The 14,686-nt window shown below is 41.9% G+C and overlaps 1 protein-coding gene across 1 annotated transcript in view; it reads left to right on the forward strand.

Moving 5' to 3' along the window:
- The window catches only part of IFIH1 (interferon induced with helicase C domain 1), a 28,455-nt gene continuing 17,004 nt past the window's right edge, over positions 3,236-14,686 (forward strand). Inside the window, exons 1-4 of the mRNA XM_021398585.1 lie at positions 3,236-3,970; positions 6,225-6,381; positions 8,218-8,394; positions 13,882-13,962. Of these exons, the coding sequence (XP_021254260.1) occupies positions 3,395-3,970; positions 6,225-6,381; positions 8,218-8,394; positions 13,882-13,962 (991 nt within the window). The 5' untranslated portion in view covers positions 3,236-3,394. The remainder of the gene's footprint in view (positions 3,971-6,224; positions 6,382-8,217; positions 8,395-13,881; positions 13,963-14,686) is intronic.

The raw sequence follows: 14,686 nt of genomic DNA on the forward strand, positions 1-14,686 counted from the left end.
GATTTCCTTATGGAAAAGCCTTAGGTGGGATTAAAGATACAATCAGTTGGAGGCAATTCCACCTGTTTACAAATAGTATTATCTGAGCTTGCCTCACAACAACAACAAGTAACTAAATAAACAGATAAAACACTGTGTTGTGACAAGCTGGAGTAGGCAGGTTTACATTTTTGTTGTTAACAGAATCCCTACATCTAGTTACTACAAACCACCAGACATGTTCAGAGTACACCATCTCAGACATCTGCCACTACTAATGAAGAAAACCCACACAGATTAGACTAGTATCTAGAGTATTTGATGTTCTGCTTGTGTAAGAAAGATACCCATTCACAAGACATGGCATGACCATAAGCTTTCACTTTTCTACGTACAGTAAAATGTAAAAAAAATATTTAAGAATCACAACCTTAAAAATCAAATTATCCACTTGAAGTACAGGTCTTATCAGGCAGGAAGACTGAATAGCTTCCATTCTCAGCAATTCTTCTAAACGTGAGCTTTGACAGGTTGGTGATCCCCTTTTCCTCTAGAAGTTCAATGTTCAGAGTGCCATAGTGCACTGCAAGAAGCAGAAAAACAGAATGACTCAGTGTTTGCAAATTTTAGATATGTGACAAGTACTGTTATGCTAACCATTAATGACAGTCAAAAGGAATGGCTTATTTCCATGCTGTCTTCCTTCTGATATTTAACCTCACAAGTTTAAATATTAGAAATGAGATGAGAAAACAACTTGCAACTATATAGTAGATGAAGAGCATTCACAGAATTGTGGCACGTGTGCCAGTTTTACAAGAACATGAAATCACAATTCTAGCAAGGTAATTTCAAAGTATCATAAAAATTGTTAAGATATCTAAATACACAAGGCAGCTGTTTAAAGATGTAATATTAACCAACTCTAGCAAAGGAGACGCGCACAAAGGTCTTGTTTCTTTAAGCAATCTGGAAGGTACTAAACACCAGTGTTATGAAAACTAAGCAATGAGCCCCTATAGTGACTGCATTTAGACTGAGTTACTAAACAACTTAGAAGAATATTTCTTTTCATCTCTTATGTTGCAGCCACGCGATGATCTTTCTGCTCAAGGACATGTAATACAAACATCATACAAATCTTATACAATTCTGTTTGTGGTGCAATTGTTGCTGTAAGTACTCTCCTAGTTCCTAAAGGCCAGTACAACTTTTCAGATGTACACAGCACAGGCTGCTCTGAAAGTAACGCCTTCTATTTATTTCCACAAAAACGACAACAAAGTGCACAGTAACACTATTCGATAGAGCAAATTCTCAGCTACAAAACACTGTTTTTCAGCAGAGTCACCTCCATTAGCTGTGCATTCTCACCAGTGATGAACAAGAACTCGCATGCTGTGCTCACAAAAACCCGCATCAGCAGAGGTGACAGCTGCGCATGGCCAGCCAGAACGTGGCTTGTCTTTCATGTCGCTGTCACCACTGCAAAAATGCACCACCCACCACCTCACCGTGCTCACATCCGCTCTTTGCTCTCCGTAAACGTTCAGCAAGCATCAGTCAATGGGTGCCATTTTTTTTCTGCATGGAGGAATTTAATTGCACACCTTTGCTTCATACACACTCCCATGTCAGAAGCCATTGTGTCAGACTGCCCCTCTGCTGCCATCTGTCGCACAGCAGCAACATGGAATGCAATACTCGTGGGAAGGTTCAGCCTCTACAGACACACCACCACCATCTGCTTCTGACGTCGTGGACCGCAGTAACAAAATAGGAGGCATTACTTTCAGAGCAGCCCTTGCTAGAACGCCCTTTTTACGCAAGGCAGTTCACTGTTCATGACCGGTGCAGGCTCCTGCTGGGCATAACAAACTACCAAAACAGTGTAAAGTGTTTTACGCGAAGGCAACAGCCACCTCCAAACTATACTTCGGGAAGCAACCCGCGACCTCAGCTTCCCAGTGCTACGTAAGGAGCCGGGAGCGAAGCTGAACCGCTGCCTCCTGTCTGCGCACAGCCCCCGCTCGGCCCCGCCCGCAGAGCGCACGGAGCCGTCGCGGCGAGAGCGGCAAAATGGCGGCTGTGCTGTTACCGTAGCAACGCGGCACGGCCCGCGCCGCTGCCCTTGACCGGAACTGCCGTTAGGGGCGTGCGCGCTGTTGCTTTGGGGGCAGTGTGGGGGCGCTGCGCGGCGGTCTCCTGCCTGAAGTAACGGGCGCGGTGTGCTTCCATGTCTGCTACTGAGCCGTCTCCCTGCCTGCATCTGTGCGTTTTGAGCTCGCTGTGGTGTTCCGCGTGGGGCCAGGAGATGCCCACATTGCTGTCAGAGACTGTGACTGACTTCAGCCAGACCTGAGTGGGATGATCGTCTAGGAAATGGCTGCAGGGCGAGAAGGGCAGGTATCCTGCTGGAGAACAACTGGAGAGTAGGGCAGGGCAGGAGGTCAGCTGCTGTTCAGCCTAGCAGTGGCTGGTACATCAAGTAGGAATTGACCCAGGCAAGGTGCAAGTGCCCTTGTAATGCCTGCAAACTCTAACCCTATAAAGGGCTGCTCTGGTATCAGTGCACTGGGCCTCAGGTACCACTGCTGCATACACAACACCTGCTTACACAAACCACACCTGAGTGGCAGCTGCAGGTCCTGAGGCCTTGCCAGAAACACGGATGGGTAAGTTACGTAACAAAGGCAGCAAAAAGTAGTGGGAAGAGGAAGTCCTTCCAGTGAAACTCCTCAGCGCAGTAATACGGAACAGCGATGAGCGAAACTCGAGATCAGCAGTAGTGAAATGAAAGTAAAACAGTTGAAGTGGGAAACGAAAACTGATGAAAGATAACTGTACAGTAATACAAGCAAGAAAGAAAACTGCATTTCTACAACATCTCTGAACTGAACTCATTCTGCAGTATTGCTGGGTGAATTCCAGAGAGCATCAGGATCAATGAGAATTAATTTTGTTTTACATGAGGACAGTAGCCGTCTCCAAGCTGTACTTTGGGATCTGTGCGGGATGAAACCAGTGACCTCAGTCTCCCACTGCTGTGTAAGGAGCTGGGAGTGAAGCTTTTTTTTTTTTTTTTGCTTTGCTTTGCTTTGCATCAGATCTGTAAAGCAATGATTACCAAAGTTTAGAATGCCTATCATTTGTTATAGAGAATAAAAATAAATTGTGAAGAAAGATGTCATCTGCACAAAGATACCCAAAACCTACCGTTTTTGCCCAAGGAAACGCACGCCCTGGGAAGTGAATGGTACACGTCAGTTTTGTTTTCAAACTCAGGGTTCCTGTTGCAACTTTCCAAGTATTAGGAATCAGAACTTCCCCGAGCCCTGCCCTGCCCTCCCGGGGCTGGGCGCGGCTGCCGTTACGCAGCGAGCAGCAAACGAAACCGAAAGCCACAGCGGGGCTTATGTTAAGTGCCCAGGAACTGCGGCATTCTGAGAAGCGCAGACACCGAGCCGGCGACTCCAGTTCCTTCGGCCGCCCCTGCAGCCCCGCTCCTGGCAGCAGCAGAGCCTGCCCGGGCGCCGCCAGCGCAGCGATGTCGGAGGAGTGCCGAGACGAGCGCTTCCTCTACATGATCTCCTGCTTCAGGCCGCGGCTGAAGTGCTGCATCCGCGTGCAGCCGGTGCTGGACTGGCTGCCCTCGCTGAGCGCAGAGGAGAAGGAGAGGGTGCGGGCGGCAGCGCTGCAGCGCGGCGAGGTGGAGGGGGCCGAGGAGCTGCTGCGCGCCGTGGAGCGCGGCCCCCGTGGCCCCGGCTGGTTCCATGAGTTCCTGCTGGCGCTGAAGAAAGGCGGCTGCGACCTGGCCGCTTGCTACGTGAACCCCAGCCAGCTGCCCTCGCCCCGGGAGGAGGCCGACCATGACCTCTGCGTGCACCTGGTGCAGCTGCTGTACGGCACGCTGGTGGATAACATGCAGACCAGGCAGGTGGCCGAGAAGTGCCTGCAGCTGGGCATCTTCCAGGAGGAGGACCTGGGTCGGGTAAGTGAGCCGTACTGGCTGCCCCGCAGAGCCTGGCCACTCCCAGGAGCTGTGGGGTGGAGAGGAAGCCACAGCAAGAGATGGGCTTGCAAGGGCAAAAATGAACAGGCATAACCAAGCTTGGCAGAAAAGCTCCAAGTAAGCCAGTGAAGGCTGTTGGCACTGGGCCAGCAGTTGGGATGGCAGCTAGCAACCAGGAAATGACAGTGCTTTGACTAGAGGGTTCTAACCAGACCAGTGTGTAAGTAAGTGGAAGGAATCTGGCCAGCTTTACTGTTGTCATTTTGACACAGACCTTTGGCTTGGAACATCAGTGCATTCTGGCCCCCAGATGTGTCCTGCAAAGTCCTAGAGCGTACCTGGACTAAAACAAGACCTGCCCTCGCCTTTGTTTTCTCCCCTAGGTTCACTAAGGAATATCATACCCAACAGTAGACCGTGAAGCTGGGCAGCTACCAGTTTGACAAGAAAGAGCAAGTGTTAACTTTGATGAAAGCATGTGCTAGTGTTTGTTCCATTTGGCCAGGAATGGCTTTCCTGAACTACTGTGAAACCTCCTTGGAACCAAAAACAGTGGATTCCCCCACAGTTAGAAATGAAAATATGTAGTATTTGCTATAGCAGTATGGCAAAACTTGGCAAACTAATGGTTGAACTGTGTAGCACTATGCACTATGAGCTTTGTGTCAACTTGTAAAGTAGTTTAATGCCCCATCTCAGTTAAATGAGAGTCATGTATTTGATTTCATCTGGTTGATGACCATCAGGAAGCATCAAGGGCCTGCTGTACCACAAGGGATGGGGAGCCAAGCATGTTAACGGAGCAGGAAGAGATGGAAGCCTTTTAGGAGGCTACTGGCTCCATTCCTTTACAAATGCGTATGTTCCCTGGTCATCTTTATGCTGCTTGTGTTTCTGCTAAAGTCTCCTTCATTACCCTTCACAACCCTGCCAGTTTCAACTCAGATGGGGCAGAGGATTTCTTAATGACATCCCCTGGCAGCGCTGTTGTATTGCTTTCTGTTTACTTTTCCCTGTTCCCAATTCCCACACCCTTCAGTCTAATTCAGGAAGTTTTCACACTGTTCAGCCAAACTGAAGTCAGCTGCTGTGTCTCCCCATTTTCTTGCATATCAGGATGGATGACTGTTGAGCCTTGAGGACATTTTTCTGGAAGACTGAACACGTCCCAGGCAGCTCTGCTTTTGGAACAGTGCTTTTCTTTCCCGTGTGATAATGTGTCCAATTCGGTGTGTCCCAAACATGGAACGTTTTTCTGTGGTTTCTTGTGGAGTAATAGTCACTTTAAACAGGCTACTATATTATTTTATTGTATTGTATTATTATGTTCTATCTTTACAATACAATATTTGAGAAGGGACACATTCCATTTTATTTATGAAGTCATGTTAGAGATGAAGTCTGAGTTCCGGTAGGCTGTATTGCATCACTTCTCCTTAATCTGGGCTGGCTAATCCCTAAACAGGGCGAACAGCAATTATCATTTCAAAATAACAATGATTATTGTGTAACAGTTGTAATTATAACAATTTCAAGCATTACCAGTCTCTCAAGTTAAATTTCAGATCTCTTGTTTTATGAGGTATGCTCCAAAAGTAATGCCTCCTATTTTGTTATTGTGGCTCACGACGTCAGAAGCAGATGGTGGTGGTGCGGCAATAGAGGCTGAACCTTCCCACCAGCATTCCATTCCATGTTGCTGCTGTGCGACAGATGGCAGCAGAGGGGCAGTCTGACACAATGGCTTCTGACATGGGAGTGTGTATGAAGCAAAGGTGTGCAATTACATTCCTCCATGCAGAAAAAAATGGCACCCATTGACTGATGCTTGCTGAACATTTATGGAGAGCAAAGAGCGGATGTGAGCACGGTGAGGCGGTGGGTGGTGCATTTCTGCAGTGGTGACAGCGACATGAAAGACAAGCCACGTTCTGGCTGGCCATGCGCAGCTGTCACCTCTGCTGATGCGGGTTTTTGTGAGCACAGCATGCGAGTTCTTGTTCATCACTGGTGAGAATGCACAGCTAGTGGAGGTGACTCTGCTGAAAAACAGTGTTTTGTAGCTGAGAATTTGCTCTATCGAATAGTGTTACTGTGCACTTTGTTGTCGTTTTTGTGGAAATAAATAGAAGGCGTTACTTTCAGCTCAACCTATGTACTTATACTATTCATACTAACTTCTCTGAACTATTACAAAATTCTGTCTTAGGGTTTGGTTGTTTATTTTCACCAGATTGATGCTGTTACTGACAGTCATGGGAACAGAGGTGGTGCAAGGGAACTGTTGAGCAGAATAGTGCAGAAGAAGGATTGGTTCTCTCCGTTTTTGACTGCTCTGCGTGAAACTCAACATGAAAGCCTTGCAGATGATTTAAGTGGAAATACAGGAGGTAATCATCTTTTTTTCACAAATACTGGGTTTTTTTAACATCTCTTTTTTGAATTATTAGTTTGGAAACAATGCAAGGCTCTCGTTGTATTATCGGGGGATTTCCAAATTAAATTTTTTAATGGCTAACTCAATAGATTCTTAAACGCTAAAAAATCCTTATTAAGAATATTATAATTACAACAATATGACCAAAATTAAACTGAATTCTTACCTTTTGTAGCCCATTGGTTCTGAATATGTATTTTTATAATCATCATAAATATTCAGAAGATTATTTTGAATAACCCTTTTCTTGACTTCTCGTTCAGCACATGAATTAGTGTTTCCTTTGTAGCACGGTTTACAGAGTTTTTGGTTACTTCTTTATATCCCTGTACAGTAATTATGATGTTGAAAAATTATACCCTAGGTGCTAAAATATGGGAAAAAAATAAGTAGTCCCCAAATTTCCCTTTTTAAACTGCACTCAGCATATGCTTTATAAGATCTTTGAGACTAAAGTTTTTAACAGATTTCACATTTAACAGCTTTAGGCTTCTTGCTTCAGGAGCTCACCAGAACTGTGCATCTGTGGTTTTAATTGCCGCATGTGGGACTATGTTTTAAGATGTTTCTTCTAGCTGAGGACAGGAATCAGCCCCTGCCAGACACAGATAGGCAGCTGCCATATTCAGTCAAGCAGTTCATAGGTGTTTGAAAATTCTAGCAAGCAGAACGAAGTCAACCAAGTTAGGGACTCAGAAGGTGCTTCTGGATGAAAGTCAAATGCAGTAATTACTAAAATTATTTTCATACTTTTATTTTCAATTATTTTCAATTATTTTCAAACTTTAAATTTCTGAATTTTCAGTGTAGTGCAGATTTTTTAGAGTAAAACTTAAGTTTAATTCAGTTGCTTGATGCAGTACTGAATGAATGTATTTATTCCAGAATTTCTCAGTATTCTTGGGCAATACAGGTTTTAAAAGAAATTGTACAGATTAATACATAACTCAAAAATTGTGTTGTTCTTACAAGTCAATAAGTAATGTTCTACGTAAACAGTTCTGTACATTTGTAGTTGTGTAAAGTGTATGATTGTTGAAGCATCTAGTGGTACAAGGTCCAAGAAGGTAAACATGAAAGATAGGTTCATTTGCTATTTTGGAAGGAGAACCGTGTTCATCAGTTAGCACTTCTGGTTGAACACCTATGACTGGTAACAGTAAAATAGGTTGCTATTAGCAGATACCTGCACGTAGAAACTGAGAACTTTATTAAAAAAAAAAAATCTTGGAATAGAATCAATCTAATAATGTCTTTAATTTCTAATTACAAAATAATTGAGTTCTAAGTCTGGAAAGCAGTTTCTGCAGTTTTTACAAAAAGTATTTACAATATATTGAACTGTATTTTTTGCCTTTGGGGTATGCCTACTCTTAAATATCTTTAATAATAATAAAACAACAGAGAAGACAAAGAAAAATTATTTCTGTATTTGGAATAAGACACGGAAATGGAAGGTGGAAAGACGCTTTGGGAAACCTCTCAGGTTTTCTGTTTCATGGGGAAGTTTTGAAGTCCTGCTCCAAGGTACATCCATTTATGAGCTTATAGAACTGATGGAATTGAACAGGGCTAGTCCACAATTCAATTTTCCAATCTTCATAGAGACCACAAATATTAGAGATTTATGACCAACAACTTGATTAATAAATATTTGTAAAAACATAAGAATTCCAAACTGGTATCTTTGCCAAGACCATATGTCATGCCATTGTGTATTTTCGCTGCTCCACACTAAAAGATATCCTTTTTTTTAATAGAGCCATGGAATTTCATTTTTGCTTTCTAGGAACAGAGAATGAAGAAAATGAGTTGAAGAATAGTACAAGGAAAGAAACAGAAGATGCAAGCGAACCAGGATATGCTGTAATGGAGGATATGAAACAGCAAGAAAATCTGGATGATAGTTTTGTCAGAGAGAACAGTGTATTGGAAACATCTATTGGAAAGAGCTCTGAAGTTTCAGGTATGTCCACTAATTGGTATTTTGTTCTGGTAGTAGTTAAATTTTACTAACTAGAGGTAACAGAAAGATTGTTCCCAGTTCATTAGCTCCCATCTTGCTCAAAACTTCAGGAACATGCACTACTGTCGAGGGGAATGAATGGAAAAATCAAATCTTGATTTCTCGGAAGTGGTAATTTCCATTTCTTCCTATCAGTTATCACCAGTACTAATTTTGGAGGACAGATCTTTAAATTTGCTCACTTCAGTTCAGTGGAGTTGCTCTAGAACAAAAACGTTGCCGTACTTGAACTAATTAATCTGAAAGGTATGAAAAAATCTTTACCTACAGTAACTAGGCAGCTAGTTCACAAATCAGTTTGCTAGCACAGTACAGACTGACTTAGGAGGGCATGCCAAGAAATTGTCGTGGCCTTTTGTTCATATGGATCCACTTAAAAAATGTGCCTACGGAGTTGATTATAAGCAGTAGCAACAACCAGCAGCAATTCCCAGATATAACTGGGAACTGATGATTCAAACATATGTTGCGTGATTAAGGAACCATTCATATCTGTTACAAGTTCAGATGCAGCTCAAACAATAGTTAAAGCTGAGATAAATCCTGCCTGAAATGATTTTAGTGGGTTTACTCAGCCAAAGGAGTAAGACAGCTAAGGCTGCTCTTTTTTTTTTCTTTCTTTTTTTTTCATCAAACATGAAAACATCAAGAAAAATTTGGCTCTTGAAAACTGCAGTCTTTCAGTTAGTAACAGTAGTAGTTTATTTTTTGTTTAGTGTGATCTTAACAGCATATCACTATGATTTATAACACGTAGTGGATTATTAACGGCAGCAGAAATACCAGCTTGTTTTTCCTGTATTAGAACATACTTCGGCATTGTAAAGTAGAGGTGCCAAATATTTATTAGTGATTAAGAATGGATCCGACAGTATCAAATCTTAATCTTACTCAGGGTGCTTTCAGGGCAAGGCCTCAGGTTTTAATTGTAGCGTTGCTGAAGATAGCTTTTCACAGAATCGGAGAATGGCTTGGGTTGGAAGGGACCTTAAAGTTTGTATAGTTCCAACACTGCTGCTGTCGGCAGCGTTTCCACCCACCTTTAGATCAGGTTACACAAGGTCCCCATACATGACTCTTGTCAGCTAGCTGGAGCAATTAGCTGTTAAGTAGCCTACCACATGCTAATTCTGGCCTGAAAATTATGGTTTCTTCACTTAACTGTACTGAAGTTAAGTAGGCAGAGTACATGTATACTGGCAGTTTGTGAAGTTGAGCAGATCTGTTCAGTGAAATAGTGGGTGCTAAAGATGTATGTACAATGTTAATTGTGGCAGTTTGATTTCATTCTGGTGTGGGCTGTATGCCTGCAAGTGGCTAGAATACATCTCATTTGGTTCCAACTGAGGGGAGTTTTTCTAGCAATCCAAACCAGCTAATATGAACCAAAGTCGTGTAAGTATGGACAGTTGACAGATTGATTTTTGATTTACACTTCTGAGCTGATCTAAAAGAGTCACGTAGATGCAAGGTGGGAAGGGCTGTCAGGAGACGGTATTGTGTGAAGATGTCTGTAGAGGAACTTGCTAATACTCAGCTATCTTGAAGTGCAGTAAACTTCAATCTCTGTGCACCTGTACACACAAACAAAGTTGTAATCAAGTTGTTTTTGTTTTTTTTTTTACAACCTCTCTCATTATCTCATAAGACTATTTCTAGACCAGGCAAGTGAAAATACAACTGGAACCCCGATCCTTTTTCCACATAGACTAGGAACCCACCTACTTTACAGTTTGATGTTGTCAGGTGTTTTGCATTATGCTTCCACCCATCTTCCCTCTATTGAGATAGGACAAATTTCTCCAGGAAGATGCTTTTTCAAATCCCTTTATATTACTACAATTTGCATTAGATCTAAAGCTTCCCCTGACCCTTTTATGACAGTAGATTAAGGGGAGGTATGAGAGTATTAAAGTTACGAAGAACACGTAGAAATAGGTAATTTAGCCTGAGAAAAAAAGCTAGAAAGATAACTGCATGTACAAAAACACAGATAAGAAATTTCATGGACAAAATACAATGCAAAAGCAGTTAAATTTGCAAGGTCTGAAGTGAAACACATAAATTAAGGTTTCTGTTACCAGTATAAGGAACTCTAAAGAATTAACAGCTCTATTTTTCACGACCTGTTTCATAAAATGAAGTTGATTGGAACAAGTGAATTCTATGAAAATCAAGAAAATTCTACAAAAATTTGATTTATAGTAACCTTGGAGTTAGTAGAAGGTGGTACCACTTGACTGATTTTTAAGCAGCAGTTTCAGTAATGTCTTACAAAGTATGCCCCTTAATACTTCAGAATGGAAAAACTGCTCATTAATTTGAAAGTATGACCGATTTTACTAACCTGTTTCTATTTTGGTATTTCACTGCTGTTTTTCAGTCTTTCAAACTTATTCTAAGACATAAGGTAACACAGGACAGGAAAGCAAGACTTTCTAAAAAAAATTAATATTGCATAGATCTCTGTTCTTTATTGCATTCAATTGTCCTTATACTTTGTTATTAGTGCAAAGTGTCTGAAGATCTTTCTGTGGATTTCACTGTGTTATAGTGTATAAGTAGCATTGTAAAGGAAAACTAGTGAAAACGTTGAATACAGTGGTTAGAATATCTCCCTTTCATTTTCCATTGTTTTGAAATGGACTACTTTTTGCTTTTAAAATAATTCAAGAAAATTGTCACAACTGAAAAAGAAGAACATTATGCTATTACTATTGCATAATGTTCTCTCATCTTCCCTTTGGAAGATGAGTTTTCTACATTTCTCTTTACCACCAATGTTTTTGTTGAGATGATTTTGTAATGCATCCTGCAGATTGTAACTGTGCACTAAATACTTTGTGAATACATATTCTCTGTTGCATTACATCTTTCAGTAGGTCTTGTTAAAGGGGATACCACACGGATTAGACAAATATAATTTTAGTTCTATCTTCTCTTTCCTAACTGCATGTATTCCTGGAAAGTTGAGACACAGCAGTGTCATTTTCAGCGCTGGAATTCCTATTAATGCTACTCAATAGATTGTAAGGTCTTTGAGAATGGATTATGATTGGTGATGTTTTTCTTCAGTTTTCAGGACAATGCTTTCTTTCAAGGTGGCATTAAATGCATACTGTTACATAGTAATAGGGAACATTTATTTAAGTCATGGTCCTGCTGTATTTTTTAAGTGCCTTTCCTAAAATTGCAGTGATTTCTGGGAAACTACCTTTTTTATTTAGGTGCTTAATCTCTTTAATACTGCTGCCCGTCCTGTGGATGGTGGTATTCCAGAGCTATTGTGTATACCTATATTTATATATGTATAGAAATATATATGTATATATATTTGTATATCAGCGATAAAAAGAAGGTCAGGGAGGATGTGGACCCAGTCTGGAAGGAAACTGGAGACCTGGTCACGAGGGATGTGGAGAAAGCTGAGGTGCTCAGCTGAGGCGCTTTGCCTTAGTCTTCACTGGCAAGGGCTCTAGCCACACCGCCCATATTGCAGAAAGCAACAGTAAGAACACAGAGAAGGTAGATCTGCTTGCTGTAAGTGAAGATCAGGTTCGAGACCATCTACAGAACCTGAAGGTGCACAAGTCCATGGAACCCAATGAGATCCATCCATGGGTTCTGAGAGAGCTGTCAGATGAAGATGCCAAGCCACTATCCATCATATTTGAAAGGTCATGGCAGTCTGATGAAGTTCCCACTGATTAGAAAAGGGGAAACATAGGCCCCATTTTCAAGAAAGGAAAAAAAGAAGATCCAAGTAACTTCAGGCCTGTCAGTCTCACATCTGTGCTTGGCAAGGCCATGGAGCAGATCCTCCTGAAGGCCCTGCTAAGACACATGGAAAATAAAGGCGAGGTGATTGGTGGTAACTAGCATGGCTTCACCGAGGGTAAGTCATGCCTGACAAACTTGGTGGCCTTTTATGATGGAGTTACGGTGTCAGTGGATAAAGGAAGAGCAACTGACCTCATCTACCTGGACTTGTGCAAAGCATTTGACACTCTCTCGCGTGATATCTTGGTTGCCAAATGGGAGAAAAATGGATTTGATGGATGGACCACTCACTAGATCAGGAATTGGCAGGATGGTTGCACTCAGTGAGTTACGGTCAGCGGCTCAGTGTCCGAGTGAAGACCAGTGACGAGTGGTATTACACAGGGATCGGTGTTGGGACTGGTGTTACTTAACATCTTTGTAGGCAACACGGACATTGGGATTGAGTGCACCCTCAGCGAGGTTGCAAACAATACCAAGCGGAGTGGTGCAGTTGACATGCTAGAGGGAAGGGAGGCTATCCAGAGGGACCTGGACGGGCTTAAGAGGTAGGCCCATGCCAGCCTTATGAAGTTCAACAAGGCCAAGTGCAAGGTCCTGCATCTGTGTCAGGGTGATCTCAAGCACCAGGTACAGGTTGGGCAAAGAATGGCTTGAGAGCAGCCCTGAGGAGAAGGATTTGGGAGTGTCGCTTGATGAAAGACTGAACATGAGCCAGCAGTGTGCGCTTGCAGCCCAGAATGCCAACCTTGGCCAAATGTAGATCACTGGTATAGCTGCGTTGTTTCTTATGCACACTATAAGCTGAGTTTCAGAGTGCTGCAGGTAAGCTGACAGACAGTGCAGGATGAGTCTGTCTGTGGAAGATTTTTCTAGAAGAACTGTGTATCTCTTCAGATGTTAAAATGACTGAAGTTAGAAAAATCTGTATAAATTACCTTTGTGGCTTAAAAAAAATCTCTGCAATATATCGATTGCCCAGCAGAGGGAGAGCTTAACATCAGAATATCAACAGAAAACTTGCTGTATTTCTCTGGCAGTGTCCGAGTTTTTTGTGAGGTTTAACAGGATTTTTTCTCTGCTTTTGGAAGATATAATAATAATCCCTCTGCTTTTCTTTACTTGGGAACTATGATTCGTGCTTTTTATGTTATACGAAGAAAAACCTGTTTCTAAAAAAAATAAGAAAATTTAAAAAAAATCACAGTCCTGGTTTTGATTTTCTTCTACTACAGATACAACACATGCAGTGTAAATAGAGTGAGAGAATATTTGTCTTCAGTTTGCCAGCAGCACCGCGTGCCTACTGTCCATCACATTCTTTCTTTTTTTACTCTTCACCCTCTTCTGAAAAGGAACATAGGACTGTAGGTGATCGTGCAGGTAGTCATGCACTTTACTTTCGTGCAAGGAGAATATAAATGCCAAATACACTTAATCATGAGCCTTACTTCTGCTGTGTTTTTGATTTTTATCTTTCACTCCATCTTTTCTTCAATAAGAAAGGAAATTATATCTCAGTCATTCCTGCCAGATGTTTGTGTAGCCTATTTTGACAAGTAAGGGAGAGAGCAAATTACACACATTGGCTATTTGTATTTGTATAGCAAATATACTACACTACATTTGTTTCTGTTTTTCACTTAGAATCAGTTGTCGCTGTAGGAGGTGCAAGTGTCAGTAACTTGAATGAAAACCTGGGACAGAGCAGTGCGACCAGTGATTCAGGTATGTTTCTTTTCTGTTTAATGATTGCAAAATAAGCTCTGGAGCATAGGCACTCTGTGAATGGGCTAAAACAAAAATTGATGGAAGACTTTTATTATGACCTCCAGCAACAAACTTCAGCTGCCAAACTTCTTATTTTGTTGGAAAACAGATACCAGTTTAATGGGTCTGAACTTAACTTCTGGCCCCCAAAGACCTACTTTACTGGGATCCTCTGAGTAGGTCTCGAGACGTTGTGATCACACAAATGGTCAGTGATGCAGAATGGAAATACATAGGCTAGAAGGAACTTCCAGAAATAATCTAGTGTGGTTGCCTGTGCAGATACTGCCACATACATATGCTTCTTTTGTTCTAACAGGGAACCTACATTGTGCCTGGCTCCTGCATGGAGCAATAAGAGAGAATAAATAGGACAGGTTTTAGAGGCATCTAAAGGTGAGGAGAAGCATTTCCTAGGTACCTGCAAGAACCATAATGAGCCTTTGCACCTAAACAATTTAGTAGAACTATTTGTAAAAGTAACCCAATCAATGCACCTCAGGCAGAATGCATTTACAGTTGGCCACCATGGTGAACAGTCAGTTTTTGCCTACACAAAATTCAAAAATCAGTTGTCTTTTATAGTCTAGCATTTATAAAGTTTGTTCTGAGTCTGTGTCTTGTACAAGGATTAAGAGAAATCTGGGTGCCTTACAAGCCAGCTGTGACTAAAGAAACCAGT

This window comes from Numida meleagris, chromosome 5, assembly GCF_002078875.1.
Source record: "Numida meleagris isolate 19003 breed g44 Domestic line chromosome 5, NumMel1.0, whole genome shotgun sequence".
NCBI lineage: Eukaryota > Metazoa > Chordata > Aves > Galliformes > Numididae > Numida > Numida meleagris.